The sequence below is a fragment of the Ischnura elegans genome, chromosome X (assembly GCF_921293095.1).
Source record: "Ischnura elegans chromosome X, ioIscEleg1.1, whole genome shotgun sequence".
Taxonomy (NCBI): Eukaryota; Metazoa; Arthropoda; class Insecta; order Odonata; family Coenagrionidae; genus Ischnura; species Ischnura elegans.
This window is the reverse complement of record NC_060259.1, coordinates 5,799,997-5,825,041: the sequence shown is the minus strand read 5'-3', so window position 1 is coordinate 5,825,041 and position 25,045 is coordinate 5,799,997. Positions and strand designations below refer to the sequence as shown.

The 25,045-nt window shown below is 38.6% G+C and overlaps 1 protein-coding gene across 3 annotated transcripts in view; it reads right to left on the bottom strand.

Moving 5' to 3' along the window:
* LOC124170624 (ubiquitin conjugation factor E4 B) overlaps positions 1–25,045 on the bottom strand; it is a 302,332-nt gene that overhangs the window by 107,926 nt on the left and 169,361 nt on the right. For all 3 annotated transcript variants that reach the window (XR_006867521.1, XM_046549465.1, XM_046549466.1), the window contains exon 13: positions 17,103–17,243. Coding sequence is in view for 2 of the 3 variants with exons in the window: in XM_046549465.1 (XP_046405421.1) it covers positions 17,103–17,243 (141 nt within the window). In the remaining variant the exon portion in view is untranslated. The remainder of the gene's footprint in view (positions 1–17,102; positions 17,244–25,045) is intronic.

The following is a 25,045-nucleotide window of genomic DNA, read 5'->3' as shown; positions in this document are numbered from 1 at the left end:
GTGTTTTTCATTATCCACAATCAAATTCTGTTATCTAGAAACATGCTTTAACAAAAATTGCGTAGAACAGAGTAAAATGACAATATTTAAGAACTTTGCAAATGGTATTCAGCATAGTCAATTACAGAATTTATATTCTTTAACATTGTCAGGAATCTAATTTTCTACTGTGATAGTGAAATTAATAAAAGATTTCACAAAGCCTATCAAATTATATAACAACATAGGTAGTGAATATCAACTAACGTATGATATTAAGCCTTAAGATTATCTTCATCATTATTTATTATTATTCAAAAATATTTAACATACCATGATTAAATATAACACAGATTGTACCGCTGAATTTGAAAAGTATTTTTTGCATAACACTATTAGTAAATTGGAATATATTGGCATTGGCTAATCCCTACCACAAATAGCATTGAAAATGTATTAGTAACTCAATATAAAAATAGCAACAGGGAATATCCAATGCATCCCATAGCCGTAGAAGCAAGCCCACATTGATTTTCCGCCAAGGAGCAGAGTGGAGCATTGACGTCAAAGAACTAATCGGGAGATGAATCATCGCAAGAAATGCTCCACTCCAGACCAGAGCACCCGAGGTCCCGATTGTCGTTGCTCCGCTCTGGAGCAAAGAACCAAATGGTGATTGACCACTCCACTCCGACAATAGAGCTGGAGCATAGCGGAGCCAAGGAGTGCACCAGGTCCCTGGCCCCCACAAGGGAGTGGAATGTAGTCTCCAAGAGACCATTATAGAAAGATCTCTCCATTGAGACTTGTAATGAACCACTTTTTCTAACTAATTTCATAAACCACTTCATCATTGCATTCTTTGAAATTAATAGAAAAAAATCCAAAGCATCATATAGAGATGGATCAGGTCAGTCCTTGGGTTCCCTGCGCCACTGGTTCTTAAGGTCAGACCCAGGACAAACGCCAGAAAGAACCAATAGAGAAAAAAAATTGAAGAGAAACTAGTGTGAACACTGTCCATTTGTAAAAAATAAATATTTGCAATAAACTGTAATTCATACCTCACATCACAAAATAGTCTCATTAAAGTGCCAGCAATAGTTTGATCATCATGAGTTAGTGCTTGGACATTTAACCACTCCTTCGGGTATTTAATTTTTCCATGGCCACCCCTTGGTGGCAATTTCATTTTACACTGAGCCCAAATTTCTATTTTTGTTGTAGGAATATTAAACACAAATATTTCATTATTTTTTTCACAATAAAACCAATATATTCAGTATTCATTTGAAATGTTGAAAAATTCTGGATTAAAAATCAATTTTTAGTGATAAAAATTGACTGTTTAACAAAGTTACAAAGTAGAACAATTAACTAATTCATACAAGTGATGAATACATTGGTGTAGAATGAATGCTAACTAATGTTTTGTCTACTCAGTGGTAGCAGAATGTTTAGAAAGATGTCAACAAGTAAATTACAACGTTAGACATTTTGTCAAATTAAGGGGCAAAATAGGCCACCACAAACTACTAATACATTTTTTTTCTCTTTCCTCTTCTAAAGTAAAAACATTTCTCAATGATAAAAACACTTCATTTATACTCAAAAAATACTTCACATTTTACATTACCATCAAATAAAAAAAATGAAATTGATGGAAGCAAAGAAGGAGAGAAATTAAATTCTAAAAGAAAAGGTATGGTAAATCATGACCATTGGTTTAAATGGTGCATCTAATTGCCTAGTGCATCTTTCTTATAAAAGAAGATTTATTTTAAAATTCAATGAATATATATTTATAGATTTTGTTTTGAACATGATATAATCTGAAACATGGAGCAGGACACAAACCAAAAGAACAATCACGGCACCAATATTTTGTTTCCTTCCTTTTCCCCTCTTTGAAGCACACAACACATCTTTTAGAGGGGCACTTTTTGGTTGTCGGGGAACAGTATCAGGAAAATGTCCCTTGGTAAGGCGAGATGGCTTAGGGGCTTTAGATGGCCTTCCACGGAGTACTCGGGTAACTACCCCATACTTAGCAATCAGCATTTGTTTGTTGCGGTAATGAAAGATAGTGGACTGTATCACTGTAATTTTACTTCGCTGCAATTCACATCGCAGGATTCCACGAACAAAGAATACATTTGAAACTGAGTCACTAATGAGGGAGCATGGAATCTGCCCAACCTCTCCCTGCCATCGTTCAGGCGTGACTGCCTCCCAGCACTATCTCGCGCTACATCAGCGCCACAAACGTCCAGAGTTGGAACATACCGCCCGCCAAAAAATGGATATAGGGCCCATTTTTTAATAACACAAAATACAATGTAATTAGAATTAAACATCAGTTTCATTTAAAGGCAAAACACAAATCTTATTAATGGGCCTCTTATATGTTCCGTATTTTGTTCGTACTGTTACCACACGCACAAGTCCGTCGACACCAGGATGAACCTGTTCAATGACACCTAGGTTCCAGGACATAGGAGATGTGTTGTCTTCCTTTTAAACTACTAATGCACCCGGATTAAGGTTTTTTATGACTATGGACCACTTGTTCCTTTGCTGCAGCGTAGTCAAATAGTCATTAGACCACTTCTTCCAGAACTGCTGCAACTGCCGCTGCATCTGCTGCCATCTAGGAAAGCAAGCCAATTCTTACGTCAATTAGATCTGGTTCTGGGATAGAAGTAATGGGTTGACCAATGAGAAAATGGCCGGGAGTTAATGCAGAGGGATCGTTTGGGTCGTTGGAAAGAGCAACTAAAGGCCTTGAATTGAGACATCCTTCAATTTGGGTAACAAGAGTGGTGAATTCTTCAAAGCTCAAGCACGCCATTCCCATGACTCTTCTCAGATGATACTTGAAGGACTTAACACCAGCCTCCCATATTCCGCCGAAGTGAGGAGCTCGGGGTGGAATGAAGTGCCAGCGTATCCCTTCTCTTATTGAAAACTCAGTCAGAGAATCATGTTTTTGAACTGTACTGACGGTCTCACGTAAGCTTCGCAACTCCTTGTCGGCCCCCACGAATGTAGTCCCATTGTCGCTGTAGATATTTTGGCACCTCCCTCGACGAGAAATGAATCTCTTAAAAGCTGCAAGAAATGCTTGAGCTGTCATGTCACTAACTACCTCCAAATGTATAGCACGCGTGGCAAGACATATGAACACTGCTGTATAGCATTTAACTCTTATTCTGGATCGTGGTGAACCTGATTTTATGAAAAAAGGTCCTGCATAGTCAATCCCTGTGTTTCTAAAAGGTTTTGAGGGATTAACTCGGTAGCTCGGAAGCTGTCCCATTAACTGTGTCGTTGCTTGAGCCCTTAACTTGCTACAAGGCAAACAGCGATGGACTATCATTCTAATCAGATTCCTTCCATTGGGAATCCAAAATCTCTCTCTCAGTGAATTCAGTAAAAATTGACCTCTCGCATGAAGAAGTCGCTTGTGTTCCTCTTGGATTATGAGTTTGGTCAAATGATGTCGTTGTGGTAAAATAGCAGGATGCTTCTGTTGAAAAGGAAGGTCGGAATGCTGCAATCGGCCTCCTACCCGTAGAATTCCATCCTCATAACAGATTGGATTCAGGGATTTTAAATTGCTCTTACAACTAACTGCCCCATTGTCTTTCAGGTCGTGTATCTCCTGACAGAATTCACTGTACTGCGCCATCTTGATCAAAAGCTGAAGTGATTTCTCTATTTCTTCCTGAGTTAATTCACCGATTTGTCTTCTTACACGGGTAGTTCTGGAATTCTCTTTGAAGCGTAGACAATACGCCATCACTCGTTGCAATTTCCTCAGACTAGAAAACCTTTCTATGATACTAGACGTTTGAACCTTCAAGCTTACGAAGGTTTTTCTTTCCTTTTTCTGTTCTGGAATTTCTTCTGTCATTACTTGTTTACCTGAGTTCGGCCATGTAGATGGCATTCTACGAATCCAGGAAGGTCCGTTCCACCATGTTCTATTATGGGTAAGGTTATCTGCATTTAATCCCCTGGTAATCAAATCTGCAGGATTATCTTCTGATGAAACGTGACACCATTGCGCGTCTGACGTTTTTTCTTGTATCTCTGCCACTCTATTTGCTACAAATGTTTTCCATTTACTTGGTGACGCTGCTATCCATGCTAATGTCACCGTAGAATCAGTCCACAAAAATGTCTTGAATTTAATGTGGCTAACTGCAGTAGTCACCTTTTCGAATAGACGTGCTAACACTAAAGCTGCGCACAATTCAAGCCGTGGAAGCGAGACCCGTTTCACTGGAGCCACTCTTGACTTAGCACAAAGTAGTTTAACTCTTGTCTGGCCCCTTTCATTGGTTGATCGAATATAGATGCAAGCACCATATGCCCTCTCGGAAGCATCTGAAAAACCGTGAATTTGAAGATCCCTAAGGCTTCCCTTTACAACTGCTGGCCTATCAATAAAGATTTCGTCAATTTTATGAAGTTGAGTGAACCAATGTTGCCATTGCTGTAGCATTTTGTCCGGTAGTTCTTCGTCCCAGTCTATTCCCTTTAACCAAAGTTGCTGCAAGAGAACCTTGCCAGTTATCACTATTGGGCTTATAAGACCCAAGGGATCAAAAATGGAAGAAATGACTCCTATCACCGTTCTCTTAGTGGTATGGTTCCTAAATCTTGATTGTTGATATTTGTGAAGACCGTTGATGATCTGAAATTGGTCAGCTGCTGCATGCCAAAGAAGACCCAAAGTTGTCACCTTGTCTTGACTGTCCAGACGAAGTGGAAGGTGCACTTCTCTAAGTTCTAAGGGAATAGATTCCAGTAATGCTGGATGATTTGAACACCATTTGCGTAAGTTAAATCCACCCCTTTTCAATAGTTTAATGAGCTGGTCTTGGCATTCAAGAGCTTCGTTGAGATTCGATGCTCCGGATATGCAATCATCTACGTAGAAGTCATGAGAAAGGATTTCTGCTCCCTTTGGATAATCGCCTTCTTCGTCTTGGGCTAATTGTTGCAGACATATAGTTGCCAGGAATGGTGCTGACGATGTGCCGTAGGTGACTGTCTGTAACTCAAAGGTTGTTATAGGTTCTGTCGTAGAGTTTCTCCATAAGATTCTCTGAAACCTGCAATCCTGTTCATCTACTCGTACCTGTCGATACATTTTCTCTACGTCTGCAGTAAACCCGATTTGGTGAATCCGAAATCGAAGTATGATCGACTGCAGATCTTGTTGAACCGTTGGACCCACCATTAGGATATCATTCAAAGACTTTCCAGTAGTTGTCTTAGCAGATGCGTCGAAAACTACCCTTGTCTTTGTAGTTGTGCTAGAAGCCTTCACAACAGGATGATGTGGCAGGTAGCAAGAAATTGTTTTAGCACAATCCGCATCTTGAATGACCTTCATGTGTCCAAGTGATTCATATTCGGCTAAAAATCCTCCATAGTCTGCACGTAGATTAGGATTTCTGTCAATACGTCCTTCCAGATGATAAAGTCTCACTGTCGCCATTTTCAGTGAGTCTCCCAAGCATTCAGGATTTTCCTTGAAGGGTAGCCGAACCACATATCGTCCAGTGTCATCTCTGGTCGTGTTGTTGACAAAATGCTTCTCGCATTCTACATCTTCCTTTGATCGTGGAGGCTGTGTAAAGTTGTCCATCTCCCACAATCGTTTTAACTGATCATCAAGACTAAGCGCATTTGCAAGAAAGAATGTCTTTTTAGGAAGAAAAGGTGACACTGCCTCCTCCTGAGGATGAAAACGTCCAGCTAGAATCCATCCCAACTCCGTATTTTGCATGACAGGATAAGGTCCTGGTCTTATCTACCGCTCAGGTTTGAGAATGTGAAAGAAGATATCTGCTCCTATCAGCAAATCTATTTTTCCCGGTTCATTGAACGCAGGGTCTGAAAGAGGAAGTTCCCTTGGAAGATTCCAATTTGCTGTATTCAAGTACGTTGAAGGTATGTCTCCTGATATTTTTGGTAGAACCAAACACTCAACTGTGATGTTGTAAGAACTAATTCTAGACTGGATCTGTAGAGTAACACAGTGTTTCACTTGAGATTTTTGCGTGTTGATACCTTCAATTGGTGTGTTTTTTCTCGTTTTCCTCAAATTTAAACGCTGCACCAGTGATTCTGTCACAAAGTGAGACTGAGAGCACGAATCTAGCAGTGCTCTACAGGTGTGGAATTTTCCGCTGCTGTCGCGTACCTTGACCATAGCAGTGGATAAAAGTACTTGAGTTTCTGACGTACTCTTCAAAGAACAATGAGAATTGCTCGTTTGTAATCCATTGGCGTCCTCTTTCAAATCATTTTGTGAATGATGAGGTGATCCATTGGTGGAAAAAGGTTTCTGTCTTGACACCACCTTGGTGCCTTCTATCTCGTGCAGAAGAGTGTGGTGCCTTCCGCCGCAATACCTACAATTACCTGACTTGCACTTATTCATTCTATGTCCAGGTTGGAGGCAATTATAACAAAGCGAATGTTGCTTCACAAATTCATTTCGCTGTTGAACACCTCGCTTGGTAAATTCTGTGCATTTATGAAGGGAATGCAATTGATTGCAGAATATACACTGATCATTGGCAGCTAAATACGTTTGTCTTTCATTTGTCCGCCATTGCTTATCGTGTTCCTGATGCTTGGAACTTGTTACTGCATGTTTCACGTTCTGATTGGCCTTAATCACTTCCAACGACTGACATTTATTTTCTAGAAATCCTAACAATTCATTTAAGCTTGCGAATTGATGAGAATTCATTTTTATTTCCCATTCCTTTCGAGTAGGTTCGTCGAGTTTTTCAAGAACAAGTTGTGAAAGAAGGATTTCATGCAGAGGAATTTCCAATTGTAGCGCCTGCAACGCATTGTAATTACTAACCAACTGATTGATCAATGCTCTCATGTCAACAACTGAGTCCTTACTCACTGCTGTCAGTGAAAAGAGACGCTTGATATGCGCTGTGGCGATAAGTTTGGGATTATCATACCTTTTACAAACGATATCCCAAGCTACCTTGAAGTTGTCGGAAATGATGGGCAAGTTCTCTAATAGTTTATGTGCCTCACCACTAAGAGAGGACAGTAAATAATAGTAGCGTTGACTATCATCCAAGTCATCATTGTGTAAGACTAAACTGGTGAAGATATCGTGGAAATGCCGAAATTCTGTTGCATTTCCGTTAAAATTAGGCAACTTAATGTTTGGTAGCTTCAGTTGTCTTGAACGTGAACTACCTCCACCGTGATCCGAAGATTGGACCGAACGATTTGAGTCTGCTTGCTCTTCTTCCAAAATAGAGGTCATTTTTGCGAGTACTTCCATGTACCTTTCTGCAAAAGTTTCTCTATCCTGTAAATGATCGTCATCGTCACCCAATTCCAATTGGCGTTGAACCTCGTTGTATTCTTGAAGGATATCAGGCATCCTCTCAATACGAAGCCTTAAGTTGACGATATCTGACCCCTCGTCAAACTTATCTACGTAATTCTTCATTCGGGTCAAACTCGCCTTTACCAAACCTCGAGTCTTTATTAGCATATGTTTGCCTTTAGAATCCATCCTTAAATTTAAGAGAATAGGGAATAAGGTGTTTGTCTAGTAAAGGAAAAGAAAAAAGGAAAAGGACAAGGAAAGAACCAGACTAAACGTATGACTTAGCTTACACGATCGCCGCCCGCCGCTGATACACCACAGCCAATGAACCGCGATGAGTTCCAACAGCAGATGCTCGCCCTCCTAGTATGGAGCGTAGAGGCGCCGACAAGGAGATAATGATAGAGATAGCACCGACTGGGAGATAGCGTGGAGATTAGCGCTGCCGAGAACGCGCGTTGTCCGCCAAGGTCCGTCGGAGCTGCGTAGAAATGGCCTAGCTCGCTCGTAGCAACACGCCCTTAGAGTAAATCTTCGTTTGTAGAATCCGGCCCGAAGGACCAAAAAATGTTTGTTGCGGTAATGAAAGATAGTGGACTGTATCACTGTAATTTTACTTCGCTGCAATTCACATCGCAGGATTCCACGAACAAAGAATACATTTGAAACTGAGTCATTAATGAGGGAGCATGGAATCTGCCCAACCTCTCCCTGCCATCGTTCAGGCGTGACTGCCTCCCAGCACTATCTCGCGCTACATCAGCGCCACAAACGTCCACAGTCGGAACAGCATTTCAGCAAGCAAGATTAGAAAATCTTTTTGACTCAATTTCCCCTTATTCTTTTTTTAAATCGCTAACACATTCAACATTGCCATGTCCATCAAGTTACTGGCAATTTTGCACACGTTCATGAGTCCATCCCTTCTGTCAACCTCACCCATATTTTTATTCAAGGGCGTACCCAGGATCATAACTAGGGGGGGCAAGTCATGGTCTGGGGGGGCAAGCTATGGTCTAGGGGGTGGGGGGGGGGGGGGGCAAGCCATGGGATTTATGAGATTATTTCCTTGAAAAAATAGTTTTATTTTAGTTACATATCTTATACTAATATATATCATTTTTCGTGGGCTTAAAGAAAATTTGTTGAATACTTTCATTTCAATTCAGTACTGATTTTGCTTAAAGACTTCTGCGATGTTTACTTCTAGGAGGGACAGCTGCCCCCCTGCCCCTCGCTGGGTACGCCCATGTTTTTATTGTAATCTTGTACCGCAATTAGTTTCACCACTTTTTTACCCCATTTTTCCGTTTTACACATTTCAGTTCCATGAAATGTGCTCACTATTATCACATATCTTCTGTCCTTTCATTTCATCACTATCTGTTTCCCACAAAAAGCCACCACTATTTCTTCTTTCTTCAAATTGGCAGATTTCATAGATTGAGGAAGCTCCTTCCTATTTGACACCATCGTCCCAACCACATTCATTCTATTCTTGGATAACTTGTCCACCAATCAAGGGCTAGTGTGCCAATTTTTTAAATTCATAGTATGCCCCTTACAAAGAAGATCATCTGCTAAATCAAGTATGATCCTGGCGGTGAAATTTTCTCCTTTATATTTGTTGGAATGCATTGTGCCCTTTCCCGTGCAAAACAAAAAAAAAATCCATACATAGCCTGACTCACTTTCACATAGCACAAAAAATTTTACACCAAATTTACTCTGCTTTGATGGAATGTACTGCTTCCAAACTACCCTACTTTGCAGAAACTACCCTTCCACAGCAGAAGAAATTCATCGACAACAATAGCCTGATTGGGTGAGTAAATTGTTGGAAATGTATTTTTTAGAGATGTGTGGATAGTATCCGCGAATACTCGAATACCTCGAATGCTAGAAAGTATTTGATATTCGAGGTCTCGAATAGTTACCCAAAAGGTACCGTCTCGAATAACTCGAATACTTTGAATTTCGCGTCATACACTGTTGCACGCACGTCATTGGTAGTTGACTCAGAAAAATGTAGAGAACTGTAGTCATTTAGTGCATGCAGCACCGCTCTAGGCAAGTTGACAAACTACATCGAATTCATGGATTAGAGCGGTGAAAAGACTTTGACATGGGGAACCAAAAATAATTGGGTGAAAAAATCCGAAAATCCCCGCTTTCCCCCACCAGGAGCTACTCCCCAAAATCCGCTACCCCCTCCATCCATCAGCCCTCGGCCCCTCCTCCGAAGCTTTTCTACCCTCCAAAATCAAACAAAAGGCCCCAGCTTGTGCAGGGTTTGTATTACGAAGACCATAAATCAAAATCTTCAAAAGAAAATATCAAGTTACAGGAGAATAATAGAATCACCTTTCACCCTTCCTTCTCTCTCCCCCACTGACCTTATTCTGCCTACCTGCTTCGAAGTTCCTCATTTCTATGGAGGTCAACCGCTGCATGAGTCATCTATTAGAACAAAAGGTGTCTTGATTGATTTGATTGCAATTGATGTTACACCTTTATTGGATTGAAATATTAGTTATGTGCATGTAATTTCAAAAAGAATAAGACCAAACACGACGTATTTCTGACTTTATTTAAGCATTTTATGCAAGGAAATAAATGTCAAAATACGATGGAGACTTAGCATTCTGGCAAAACTCGATATCCTCACAGCTGAGCTTCTCGGAAGTTGATGCGGTACTTTTTTCCGAAAACATATATCAGGTTACAATTTATGAGTTATGCTATAAATCTCTATTGTCACAGTCACAGACAAAGGCATATTTTCTCGGATATTTGGTTTCTCCCTGCTAGCAATTAAAATTCATCTGATTATCTTGTGAGAACTTCCAAAGATGGACTGAAAATAATTGGAGAAAAAATAAAATCCGGCGGAGAAGTGCGAGTAATTTGCAAAACGCTTCGGATTGTCCGCTAGCACTTGAGTAGGAGTGGGGGTAAAGCGAGCTACCTGTTGAAAATGAGAAGTTGGATGAAGCCGAGTATCAGATGGGCGTGCCGATGAAATGGCATATGGTAGATAAGAATATATACATCAGACAGAAATCCATCATAGCAGTGTAAATGCCGAGACGACATGCAATCATTTTTTTGCAAGGTGGTGTGTCCCCTTAGAATATTTGAAAGAGATGTTAGTTAAATCAACTATATGCCCAAATTGTTTCCATAAAATTAAAATATTCCATTTATCAGCTAAATTCCTATTTGAATCCTTTAAAGGAAATCTCAATTACTAGCCAAAATCCCGGGTATCCTGCTTCATAGGCAACCTATTCAAACATTCCCGCATGCATCGTTTTTTCCGTCCCTCCTGAAAAACGATAGATTGAGGTTCCACTGTATACCTTTTTATTTACACATTCATCAAGGGAAATAGAAGAAAAAAAGTACGTTTAATATACTTTGCGCAATTCTATTATTCGAGGCATTTGAAATTCGAGGTATTCGAATATTTGAGCAATGATTTAACATTCAAATTCGATATTCGAGTTCGAGAAATCTGCTATTCCACCCATCTCTATTACTTTTCAAATACAAAAGCACTGGTTTAATTTAAAAAAAATTTCTATTGCTGACATTAGCATAGAAAGTTTCATTATCACAAAATCAAAAAATTTAATGATACAATTGGTGTACGAAAGGCTCTCACCAAATTATACCACTGAGCGCTGAATAAATTTACCCCTATAGCAGTTTGAATTTTCAACTTGAATTTCACGCCAAAATCGCATTTCTCGGGCGACGCCATGTTGATGACGTGTGAAACTCATCATACCTGTATTGTTTGCATAAGGATTGCACTGTAGTAAATGTTATTTGGAGTATAAATAAATAGTAGATAAAACGGAGAATTTTAAATAAGTAGTAGGAAACCTTACGTATACTGTTGTGTGCCGAGATGTGAATTTACCTCTTGTTAGACACCAGACAAGTATTTTTTTGTTTTGCCAAACGACCCAGACCAAGAAGGCGGTGGTATGACACTGCAGGGAGACAGCACATTCCTTCAGAAATTATAGGCTGTAATAGAATTTGTGAAGGTCATTTTAATGTAAGTTACTTCTGCCTCCGAAAGGGATTTAGTTTCCATTACTCCTTTTATTGTCTTTGTCCACACATGGCAAAAATTTTGTCTGTGGTTAAATATATATGCACTCAATGGGAAATTTTCCTTTTTAATTGCATATATATTATTCTGCTTCAATTTATGCTGGATTAAATGATTATTTTGTGTGTATTTACTGCATATTTGCCCCAGTTTTCACGCTTTGTTTCTATCTTGCACATTTAAGCCAACCACAGCAACGGAAAGGGTCTCTGACGCTAACCTAATAAAATGTCACATGGTACAAAGTAGCGCATGATAATCTCAAATATATACTCCAGGAAATACTACCATATCGTATTACTTACAAATAGCAGAAATAAGCACCATTCGAACCGGAAGGCATCGCCAGGTTGATAAAAAGAAGCACAAATAGTAAATAATAAACACAGACAACTTTGCAAGTCTTGCAAACAAACAGAGAAACCGGAAGTAAGTGCATACTGAATGAATACTAGCAAATAGTTTAACTATTAGAAATTGAAACAGAACAAGTTTCAAATAATAAAATGTAATATCTGACCCCTTTTGCCAGACTTCAAAGTGTACGTTTAACGCCAATGTCAGGATTTAATCCACCATTTTTTTCTTAATTTTAAAAATCTGCATTAGCATTAATAAGGGCATAATAGCAATGACAGCGAAAGTATGATTATAAAAAACTGGTAAATAAGTAAGAAAACTAGCTGCAAAAAATTATGAGAAACAGTCCCTACCCATCAACATTCACTACCCCAGCTCAAAGCATTGACTCACTAGGCCACCGCCATCACATGACAATAATTATATAATAAGTACTTTAACAACTAAGGGTGAAAACCAGTGCAGGTATGCAGTAAATGCACAAAAAATATCATTACACCCTACATAAATAGAAGTGGAACCATAAATTTGCAGTAATAAAATAATTCATCCCTTCAAGTGCCTATGTATTCACTCACAAGCGGAATGTTTGCTCAAAGTAGCAAAAAAACTACGAAAGGGGTCAAGGATACTAAATTTCCTTGACAAGCAGAGGTGGTGCCACAAACTTTGTCCTAAAACTTTTGAAAGTGACTGTACACGTAACTCTGATGTAAATATAAGTGAACTGACAGATATTTTCATGTGAATACCCCGTCTCTGTGTTACTCTTTCCTTTTGTTGACACATGCTTACCATTTTTTATAGGAAGAAATTGACTCAAAGAATTACCAGGAGCACAGGTTGACCAAAGCGAGTCCTCTGCTTAAAAAATGCTGTTCCAACGAAATTTGAATGCTAATCCTGAAAGAGCCAGAAAGAGAGGCCCAAATTTCCTCCCTTCAGAGGGCAAGAAAACAGCTAGTAAGGGAAAGATAATGACTGTGATAATTTGTTCTTTTATTTTATAATTTACATTCGGAAGCTAAAAAGCAGTATTAAGTAAAGGATTTTACGATGGTATGTCCAAAAATTAAAGCATCCACGATAATTGCTGTGATTACTGTGTCACTCAAAACTGTAAACATTTCATCTTAAAAAAATTTCATATCAATGAAACAATTCCTTTCAAGACAAAAAAATTGTTCATAGTCTTTGTTAATAATGTCAGTACATTTTGCGAATCAACCAGAACAAAATTAACATTTTGCTTCGCCATGATGATAAACTTTTGGCCACTGTTGCCAAAAACCCAATGTGTTTACGCCTTCTTCAAGCGTTACTCACATGACATTCATGAGGTCCACACGTCATGCGGCGTCAGCCAATAGAAATACGTTTTGCGTTGTGGGCATGGCCGAGGCTCCAAGCAGACTTTTAAAGCTAATTCTTTCGGTTAAAATTTGAATTTGAGCTCTAAAAATTGGCCTGTGAATTTTTATTAATACTTTTTGGTTTTAAATAATGAAAACCAATTTTTAATTTTGAGTGTTTCCTCCTATTACAGAGATGAAACTTCTACATTGCCATAAAATATTCTTTTTTTTTCTCCATTAAGAAAGGAAAACTGCACTGACACTAGCATCTTATGAAAACAAAAGCTGCCATCATTGCTTTGCAAGGTACCTCATCTCATTCAACCAGCATCAAAGGCTTTTACTGAAAGGCAGACTGTTTGGCGGCCACGTGCCAAGTTGGAATGAGCAAACTATAGAGAATACAGTAGACTCTCATTAATGCAAACAACCTTATTACCAAGTTCTCGTTATCACAAAGTAAATTGTTGGTCCCAATGAAAAGGCCTATCCAATCTACAGTAAAAGAAACGTTATAACAAAATTTTCCTTATTAGGAAATAACGAACCTCAGTTCCCGTCCCGGGGGTTACGAAGTGAACTTTATGACAAAGTTTCATGGATAAGCAACAGCGTTTGTACACCAACTCAAAGTGTTTTATAACACACTAACAGCATTTACACACTCTGCTAGATCATAATCATTGTACTACATGTAAGTTCTCCTCGTGCACTCTGCCTGAGAGTTTCAATAATAATTCTTCCTTCAGCAGGAGATACTTCAGTATCCATGCAACATCATATAATTAATTAGCCTCACTCTTGTGGAATCATGGTGACCCACTCATTACCGCTTGTAAATTGGACGTACAGTTAGTCCTCTTCCTACACACATTCGTTTTACGAACTTTCAGAGATATTTAAAAAATTCAAGGGTGCCTGAAATTTCAAATTTGGTGCCTTTCAAGTTGGCCAATGTGACGCAGAGTGGCGTAGAGGAACTCACACATAATCTGAACAAAGTATCATTGAGACCAGTGTGAAGTCGGGAATTGTTCAGCGTTTGGCCAGTTCTTCCTTCTAACGGACATAAATTTTTTTCGGCTCCGGCTGCGTCACACACCCAAATGTGCTTGATAAGTTCATCACAATCGTGACTTAACTCACAATTGTGATGCAGTGTTACATTCTGCAGGATAACTAACTGCATTCCTCGATGCCTTGCATTGCATTTATCTACTTTCTAGCAAGGTCTCAAGGAACCCATGTTTGTCTATTGAGCACTTACTATGTATATTCGGGAAGATATCAACCCTCGATTGCATCATGCCGCATTCTTCTTTTGAGAAAATGGAATGAATGTGTTTGTCTTTACATATTTGCACATAATTTAATTGTGTATATTATACACTTGACTCTGAAGCTATTTCGCAGTGCAACTAAAATAATGGTATATTGAAGAGACAAAGACATTTTGAAAAAACTGTGTTTCTTTCAACAATTCCTAAAAGAAACGTTCATACAAACTTCGTTATTACAAACCTCCAGTTTTTTGGTCTCATGTACTTTGTAATAATGAGTCTACTGCAATAATAAAATGAAACCGCACCTTATGATTGATGCTGTAGATTTAAAATTTAATGAGGATGATAACTACCTGTTAATGTTTTTTTCTAAATAGTATATGCTATAAAGTAACCTACACATTGCAAGGGTTATTTACATGAATTACTGTAGAGAACCCCAAATCTGGCACTGTTGGGTATTCATGGTGATGCCAGATTTGGGATTTTGCTGGATTTTGGGAGCTGTAGTAAGCAATGTAATTAGAGGGTCTGCGATGTTTATTAAGAGGGAATATGCTAACAACAAAACAAAATGAAATTTAAATAAAATGTTTAATTCAAAAATTTATACCAGTCAATTTGGTAGTATCGCTAAATGGCCAAGTAAAAAGAATGCAAATAATGTGTATGCAATGTGTACGCAGAATATCAAATATCGAATTATGTTATTAGTCAAAAAATTTATAAAAAAAACATTCTTAATATTTTACAATTCCTAAGCAATCCATAAATGCCGTGTTTAATATATTTCAATGAGCTGTATGCAATCTATGCCATCAACTCAGTCAATGCTTGCTACCGCATGGGAGCTCTAAGGGAATCCATCCGTGCAAATATCCATGAATACTTAAGGAGTGTGTAACCCTCAAAAGTTGGAGAATGAATCCCGAAAGTTCGGAGGCAAAGGAGCAGGTGGGAGGTGTTAGGATTAAAAGCTATATTTATTTTGTTTCTATTGCCTTATGTTGATTGTAAAGCAATTAGAGGAATGTTAAGTTCTTTTTTGTAAATACTAATGCACTCTGTTATTATTTTGGAATGTGTGAATATATTGTATCTATTTTGCTCCAAAGAAAAAAAAATTATTTTATTTTGTTATCTCAGCCACAAATTATTTTCTTTAGATTTCGTATTTTTTTAATCTAAGTTCATTGCCTCTGTAATTGGGAGGAATAAACTCAAATCCGATAGCCACGTACGTCAATAATCAAGTGTGTTTTGTTTTTTTTATAAAGTTGTGTGCATGTATTTGAGGTTTGTGAGCACTCAGGACATCGGCGATCCATGGGTCCGCGGCAAAGGGACTGGTCACCCCTGGCCGTGGTCTGGGCGATACCCGCCTTCTTCTTCTGACGGCTGACCACCGCAAGAGAAAAGGTCAGGCTAACGCATGGCGCAGACTAACCAGAGCGCCCAGTTTGGATTCCCGCCGGCGAGGAGGCGCGCGCAGGTGTATGTGCCACCGGAATGAAGCGTCTGCTAGTGTGCGACGCTGCTGCTGCCCTCCGTGAGGGAAATGCTAGAGAGAAGAGCTCGCCACGAAAAAGCTCTCTTTGGCCTACGAACTTTCAGGAGTCCACATCTCTCCATCAAGTGTGCTTAAAAATTCAAACCAGTGTGTGTGTGTGAGAGTGAGGGATTGAGGTATGTGGCTAAAGGGCTTTGATGATTTCTAATGTTCAATTTTGCTTTTCGTGATTTTCTGTTACGTGCCCGTTATTGGGATCTAAATTCTTAGCGTTGATTTTGGTTTGTGTTCCTTGCTGTTTCCAATTCATGTGCATTTATGTCAGGTCTTCGGGACCACGTGCGCCTTATGCCAAACTTTACTTTGTGGTTGGGATTTCTATAGGCCTCGATGAGGCGAGAATGTATTGTAAATTTGTCGTTCTTTCTGTGAGCTGCCAAATATTAAAATAGTTGGGGGAAAACATTATTTTGTGATTAGGATTGCTATATTAGCCGATGAGGCGAGAATGTATTTTAAAATTGTTGTTCTTTCTGTGTGCTGCCAAATATCCAAAAATAGTTGGAGAAATAAATATCTTACCTTGGCTTGTAACAGCTACTATTGAAACGTGTCGTTTTCTTCAAGGTCATTAGAAACCCTGGATAGTACCTTTAATTTTTTCCGTTGCTTATTATCTTATTTGTTTTCTTGTTATTATTCACTCCACTGTTAGCTATTTGCGTGCTTACGTGGTGGACGGGCCTCTAGTCGAAATAGGCTGAACTTGCAAACCCGACGAGAGACACCCGTTACAAGTGGACTAATGGAGGCAGATTCTTGCTGGTGGAATAAGAGTTTCTTCACATGGGACACGACAAAGTGAACACCCTCTCCCCATTTCTACTGCCCATCTCTGTACCATGACACTTGCATCTTGGCAGTGAAGTATTGACACAATATTTGATGGCCAATTTGAGGTCACTCCGATGGGGCACAAAACATCATTATTCACATGAGTAGTTACATAGGTAGTTGCTTAAACTACTCTACATTAAAACTTGAAAGAAAAAAATGCAAATCATTTCATAACTTAGTGAAGAATTAAAGAGAAACTTACAATTGGATACAGCTTCACAGTTGGTGATGAAAGCAGCTTAAGCATGAACTCCGCCATCGATGTATAGAAGTCTAATATCTGTTTCAATAAATGCTCATGCAAGAGCTCTGCATCAGCACACATCTTTTCATCTTCGACTCTCTGTAAAAGTAATGTGAAAAATGCTTTGAAAACTCAACCAGGGGTCACATTTCATTATAACCTGAAATGTTCTGAAGGAATATACAAAAATTTATTACTATTGTATTAATATGTATTTCTAACATTATTTAAGCATTTTAAGCAAGGCTATAGTTCGAAAAATACAATGGTGATTTCTGGCAAAACTTGATATCCTTGGAGCTGAGATTCTTGGCAGTCGATGCAGCATTTTTTCCCAAAAACAGGACATCATGCTACAATTTACGAGTTGTACTATAAATCTGACTTGTCAGAGTTACTGACGAAGGAATATCTTCTCAGTATATTTTGTTTCTCCCTACTAGCAATCCAAATTCATCTGCTCATCTAGCACTACGCTACTTAGAGATGAGTGGGTAAGTTGCCTTCTCTTTAGGACAAAAAATTTAATGGTGCAGTCATATGGTCATGCTTCACCCTCTGCAGTATGCTCTGTGTACGCTGTACACAATAGCATCATTTCTGAACTTCACCTCCTATGATTGGTTCCGCACTTTCAATAGTGGATTGACTTCAAATCATTAAGTCTTTTCCCTGTGGGTTTAATAAAGTTAGGTATCATTTTTATAAGTTGTGAGGGTGTCGCTTGCCGTCTCGTGTCAGCTCAGTTTTGCTCTCGGGGTAACAGAAGAATTAGACGCAGAGTCACGTTCAAGTGATGGGTCGAGTATCTGAAACCCATAACACCTTGCAACCTCTCGCGTGGGATCGGTCTTCGTGCATGTCTCTATAACCCTACGCCGATTAACAACTTGCAACCTCTCACGTGGGATCGGTCTCAGCGTATTTCTCCAACACTCTATGCCATTTAACATGTTGCAGTATCTTGGCATGGATAGGCGTAGGAAATGCATAATCATGCTGCCATTTCCGGCCAATAGGAAGACGTCAAGAGGGTCATGAGACGGATGCGACACGGGAGGCAGCCTCTTGGAGGGAAAATGTGAGGGGAGTCTTGCGCTGTATGTCGGAGGGGGAGAATGTACCTGTGTGCTCTGTGAATTAATGGTGTGGAACCAGACGTCTGACTTGTCATCTCACTCTACCTTCTACGAACCTGGCCCTTCCTGTTAAGCTTAGCGCTTACATAGTTTTATTATTACATGCATCCCCCAAATTACGTATGTCTCGACTTACGTAAATCCGTACTTACGTGGGTGATAACCGTATTTCAAGTGTTTACGTTAACTTTCGAATGTGAGCGCAAGGAGTAGATATTCGCTTGTATACCCAATGGCGGAAAAAATATCGAATAGTTAACGAGTTTTTTACGTGAAAAACAAAAACAAAGTGACCCATTTTTATCATTCCTCGAAGGAATTTTCATCAATTTCTCTAGAAAAATCGCTTATAAATCCCAGGTCACCAATCAACGTGAAAATTTGCAGTCCTAGCGATGGAAGTGGTTGCGCTCACTCCTGTACAGCTTGCTGCACAGCATACAGACCCGAACTCCAACTTTCAATTACTTAAAAATTGTATCCTTAAGTTTGGCCATTTCCATCAGTGGATTTAAAAGAAAATGAAGTTCGAGCTGAAATCTTTATTGCGGAAAAGAATTGTTCAGTACCCACGTAATAAAACTTGGCCCATGATAAGGCAGCAGTTGGTTGTGCAACGGAGAATGACTTAGGGTGCGATTTATAGACGACAATGAAATTGCTCACTTTACAAAGTCTCTCATTACGGTAAAGTGAGACTTTAGCTAAACTTCATTCCAAAGTTGTCCCGAGGGTCTCACTTTATGGAGCTTAAGCTGCTAAAGTCTCGATCAGGCATTGAAATTTTGAGTGTTGGCAATGAACGCTGCAAAATTGTGAAGAAAAAGTTGACACACAATATTAATTGCGTACTTGTTTACATGTTTCTGGCGGCTGGGTTAGCGTGTTGTATTTTGCAAAGATTTTACTAAGCTGCATTTTCTTGTTCTCTCATATTGTGTGCAAATGTAAATTAATACTGCATTATTGAAAGCTTTTCACCACTAACTTTGTTGCACGTTAATGACTGAGTTGGCTGAATAAAAGCTCACTTTTAATTAGCTTCGTGCATTGGAAATACAATGCAATGTATCCAGCGATGTAAATATTCAAATGATGATATTTTCACGTCATTTTATTGAGATATGAGAGAGTGAAAATATGTCTGCGTGCATGAAAGATTGAGTGTATGTGCGTGTGAATGTATATGAGAATATAGTGATTTACTGGTATTTTTTGTGTGTAATTTTCTTGTAATCCTTGACACCCCTCCTAGGTGTATTAACTGTGACAGTGAAACTACCAGATTCATCAATCAACGTAATATATAAAAGGTAGAAAATATAATGATTGAAGGTAAGTAGACAATGCATTCTATGGGCCCTTAGATCGCAGAATAACATAATGAATCAATTTAAGCATTCAGTTTAGTAATGTGGCGTTGAGATACCATACTTTCCCGAATCCACACGATCAGTCAACTCGGGGAATAATATTGTGCATTTTGATTGGCAATTCTCGAGATACAACTCTCAGACTAAATTAATGTTTATTGATTCTGTATCTAATAACGTAAGAATACGCAGAAGAGATCATGAATATCGCAGTGAAGTGAATGAAACTTCACTGAGAATTTACCGCGCATTTCTCTGCCAAGAATTCACGGCACCGATCAAAATCTCTGAAGCACTAACGCAGAATTTTTGACTTACGGAAATTTTGACTTACGCAGAGTCTGCCAGAACGCATCTCTTACGTAACTCGGGGGATGTCTGTATTCATCTTTGGACCATGGCCCTTCTGAAGAAACAAGTGAGAACTTTAATGATGGACTGAACACAATTGAAGAAGAAAAGAATATGGGGTAAAAGCATGTGAATATCGAAAAATGACTAGGGTTGTTCGCTAGCACATGTTGGTAGGGGTGAGGGTAGAGTGAGCTACCCGGTGAAATCAAGAAGTGAGATGAAGCCAAGGATCAGGTGAGCGTGCCGCTGTCGGTTAATGCAACATTGTTCACGCTTTACGTGATTGCCTCTATTATATTAAAAATATACTTATTAGAAAGGAACATTTCAAATAATAGACTATTTTTGGCCTTTATGATCCAATCTCACAACCAATCGCTGCACCAGCAAAAGCGGTTGTTTAGGGCATAACATGCACATTACTCTCGCAAATACGTGTACTTGAGATGGCATTTGATGGATAAGAATTTTTACATCAGACAGAAATCCATGATAGCAGTGCGAATACCGAGAGGAGTGCAAACATTTATTAGCAAGGTGGCATGTTCCTTTGGGATATTTGTAAGAGATATCAGTCGAATCAACAATATGCCCTAAATGATTCCATAAAGTACTAATATTCCTGTAATCAGCTAAAATCTTATTTGAATCCTTTAATGAATATCATAATTATTCGCCAAAATCCTGTGTTTCCTGGGACATAGGCAACCCAGCCAAACAGTCCTGCATTAATCATTTTCCTGCATTCATTGTTTTTTTTCATCCATACCCCGGAAAAATAATAGATCAGGGTTCCACTGTAGATGCTATATCCTACTGACCACATATTTCCAAGATTTAATGAGTACACAACAATTTTCAATTCGTTATTTGATTACGTTTTTTTTTAAATGGATGGGAATTTCTTTTGCACTAAGATTGTTGATATTTAACTTAAAATAATGGGAAGTTTAGGGTCCCATGATTTTTAAATGACATATCACAGCATAAAATCAATAACAAAAAGCATTTTTTTACATTCTAGAGAAAATAACCACCACAAATGTTTAAAAAAAAAGGCCACTAATGACATAAAAGAACACAGAGTGGGCTGAAATCGAAAAAAGCTGGCCAAAAATCATATCTTCCATATTTTTATAATTAGCTTGATGAAATTTTTCCTACTAATCTTGTTTAGGCTGTATGTCATGAATATAATAATAATTTGCTGAAAAATTGATTCGGAGAGTTTTTTAAAACAAATTTGCGAAGACGGAAAATAACCAAAAATCGACTTTTTGGACCGCTTCAGTAGAGAGGGAACATTTAATTGAAATTAATAGTTAGGAATAAAAAAGAAGGTAGTTTTTGATTAAATTTAGAAATTTAAATTTCATATAAAATACATAAAATTATGTTTTTAAACATTATTAATGATTTAGTCAATTAACTTTGCATCTGCATTTTGTCCAAGAGAACGCACATAAGAAATCATTTAGCAAACAGTTTATACCATAAACCACAATACCACATGAAATTATTTATGAATCATAATAAATTAACATAAATATATGAAACATGAGTCGACATAAGGGATAAATTAACCAGCCCACTACCAGTTTTTATCAGATTCCCAGCTGTCACTGTCCTCATCAGAAGTTGGCTCCTCCAATACAAGTAAGTTTCGTATATCCTTTGAAACATTTCTTTTGTCATTTATACATACATAACTATTGGATATTAGAGGATCCGAAGTAAGTAGGAGCCTTCGGAAAAGATCTCCCAAAGCGCGAAAGTTAAGCGCGAAAATTTTTTGCGTGTGGTGCGCTCGGAATCTTCTGATATCTTTGTAGCGAGACTCCAAAGCTTCCTCCAAAAGTTGGCCAATTGGAGGCACTGCTGACTTGGCAATTGATGCTCCATGAAACATCAATTTGTGCACCGTGGGCAGCGTGCAGTACCTCAGATACAAATCCACATAAAGGGATGCAGTTTCTGAGCAGTATACGCTGAAATTGGCGTAATCTATCTCAAGCCCAGATGTCAGAGCTTTTCAAATTGAGGCAAACCTCAAGATAAGATCCTCATTAATCCCTATTTGAGAAGGAAAAAAAAGTCCTCACCAAATCCTTCTTCCAAAAAATTCAGAATATTCATAACAAATTTTAGAATTAATAAATAAAAATCTTTATGAGTTTTTGATGGTAAATATACCGATATTAGCTTAGGATCAGAAAAAAAAACGTCTGACATCATTAGTCGTGCCTTTACCATGCTTGAACAAGGAGTCTCAAGAAGAGATTCATGCATATTTGTAGGGAGCAGTATATCCTTCTCTAACCTACATCGAAATTTTACTTCAAACCTGGCACTAGTTCTCTTGCATTCTTCCTATTTCTGGATATACCTATTGAAAAAGTATTTATTCATGACATTCTTCAACATTTCCTTTGTCTTCTCGTCATTCCCCAAGTTTAACACATCATGAAGATATTGAAGGGCAAATTTACATTTCGATGACAGCGAATTTTCACTTCCATTAACAATAACGCCATGTATTTCTTTGCAGGTTACTTTCATGCGCTCCATTTTCTCTCATCCAGAATATTAACAATCTAAATCACGGGACAAGGTAAACAAAATTGAAGCATAATTCCCTGAATTATACACACGATCAATGAGATATTTTACTTGGAAAACATACCTTTTTATCATTCTGAGATATCCTTCACTAGTGATAGTTTGGCCTCAACGCTGAAATGTCACGATATAGGGAAAATAAACTCTGGTTCTTCGCTTCCGTAGCACAAGCCCTGAGATCCTTTCGCACTCAAGAAGAAAAACTAACTAATTTCCGCAGTAGAATCGTGAAAGAGAATATTTTTCAACCAATTGGAAAGGAGCATTTGTGGAAAACCCTGTGCGAGCTACTTCGTAGAAAACATTTGCGTGGATGTTGAAGGAAAGCGATCCTCAACTGTCCAAAAACCCCTTCATACACCGAGGTAATAAAGCAATCAGCGCCATTTCTACAAAAGGACAGTTATGAATCGAGTACAGTACTTCTTTAATGCTAGATAAGAATCATAACAAGGTGATTTCGGGTACAATAGGGATTAACGCGGTCGGCAGGGTAGTGCCCGCCACGGCGGCGCTCCGCCACACGTGTGCCCTTTCCACTGTTTGAGCTGATGGGAGTTATAAAAGGCCTAGGAGGGCGTGGAGAGCAAAATATGCGAATGCATAGTGTTTAGAATTGGGTTTTATAAGAATTAATATATAATGCTTTGCAGCCGCCAGCTTCCCGAGACAAGAATCTGACTTACTGGCGCAATCGTTAAATCTATTACATGTCTCATGAAGGAAATCGTCATGTGCCCTTGGAAAATTGGAACAATTAGACTAATATGGTATGCTAAATGTATGCAGTGTTGTGCCTTCTCCGTCTTCTCCTAGTGTGTCGTCACCTCGAGCCCTAAGTGTTTGGTCCGCCTCGTTAGTCCTAAGCGTCCTAAGCTAAGGGGCCATGTGCTTTGCTCTGCATTTATTTTTTTTCTTTTTTTTTCTGGATAGTAATCAACGAAGATAAGATTCCTTCTAAACAGTCAGCGTATACCAGGACCCCTTCGAGATATTTTCTCGTCTCTTGATGGACCTTCGAAACCACGCGCTAGCTTCAGTCCACTAGAGTCATTCATGCTGTGTGGTGTTCTTTCAGGCAGTGTGTTGAAATTCTCACCGGGTGTACTTCCTGTGTGTGGTATTTTTATTTATTATTGGGGATCCTAGGAAATGGGAGTAGTATTGAAAGGCAAAAAAGAGACTCGGAAGTCTGTTTGCGTGTTAGGTTATAATAAATTCATTGGTGGGGTGAATTTCAAGGACCTGTTATTGCATTCGTACCTAATGGAAAGAAAACGCCATTACAAGTGGTGTATGAAGTTATTTAGGAGACTATTGAATGCCGCAGTCCTAAATTCATATGCTGTTCACAGGAAAAACACGTATAAAAAATTGACATCATTTCGCGTGCTATTGGTCGAGGTAATAGTTTTGAAATATCCAACTTCGCATGGACTGTTTGGATATGGCCGTCACTCCTAACACAATTTAGTACCGAGACTCACAGAAATACATTTCCTAAGGACAATTCCTGGAGCTGGGAAGAAATCTAAGTCTCAAAGGAGGTGTGCAGTTTGTGCCTAAAATGGGAAATGAAGAGACTTCTTGTACTGGTGTGAAAAATGTGCAGGGGGATTATCTTTGGATTGCTTCAAATCATGCCACACAAAGAAGATTTTCGAAGGTAAAATCATTTGAATAATCACATATTGACATTTGAAACATTACCACGTGATTACCTATATGAAATGATACGGTAATACTAGAGATGGGTCGAATGGCAGATTTCTCGAATTCGAATATCGAATTCGAATATTAAATCATTGCTCGAATATTCGAATACCTCGAATACTAAATGATGAATGCTGGAATGTTTGACTCGGTTGCCTATGCAGCAGGCAACACAAGATTTTGGGGAGTAATTTTGATTTCCTTTAAATGATTCAAACAGGAATTTAGCTGATTAATGAATATTTTTATTTTATGGAAACAATTGGGCATATAATTAATTCAACTAACATCGCTTTACCCCCACTCCTGCTGCCAAGTGCTAGCTGACAATCTGAGGCATTTTGCAACATACAAGCTCTTTTCCACCGGATTTTCTTCAATTATTTTCAGTCCATCTTTGGGAGATCTCACGAGATAAGAAGATGAATTGGAATTGCTATCAGGGAGAAACCAAATATTCTGAGAAAATATCCCTTTGTCTGGGACGGTAACAATAAAGATTTATAGCACCAATCATAAATTGTAACTTGATATATGTTTTCGGAAAAAAATACCGCATCAACTTCGGAGAAGCTCTGCTGCTCATATCGAGTTTCGCCAGAATGCTAAGTCTCCGTCGTATTTTGACATTTATTTCTTTGCGTAAAATGCTTAAATAAACTCAGAAATACGTCGTGTTTGGTCTTATTCTTTTTGAAATTAC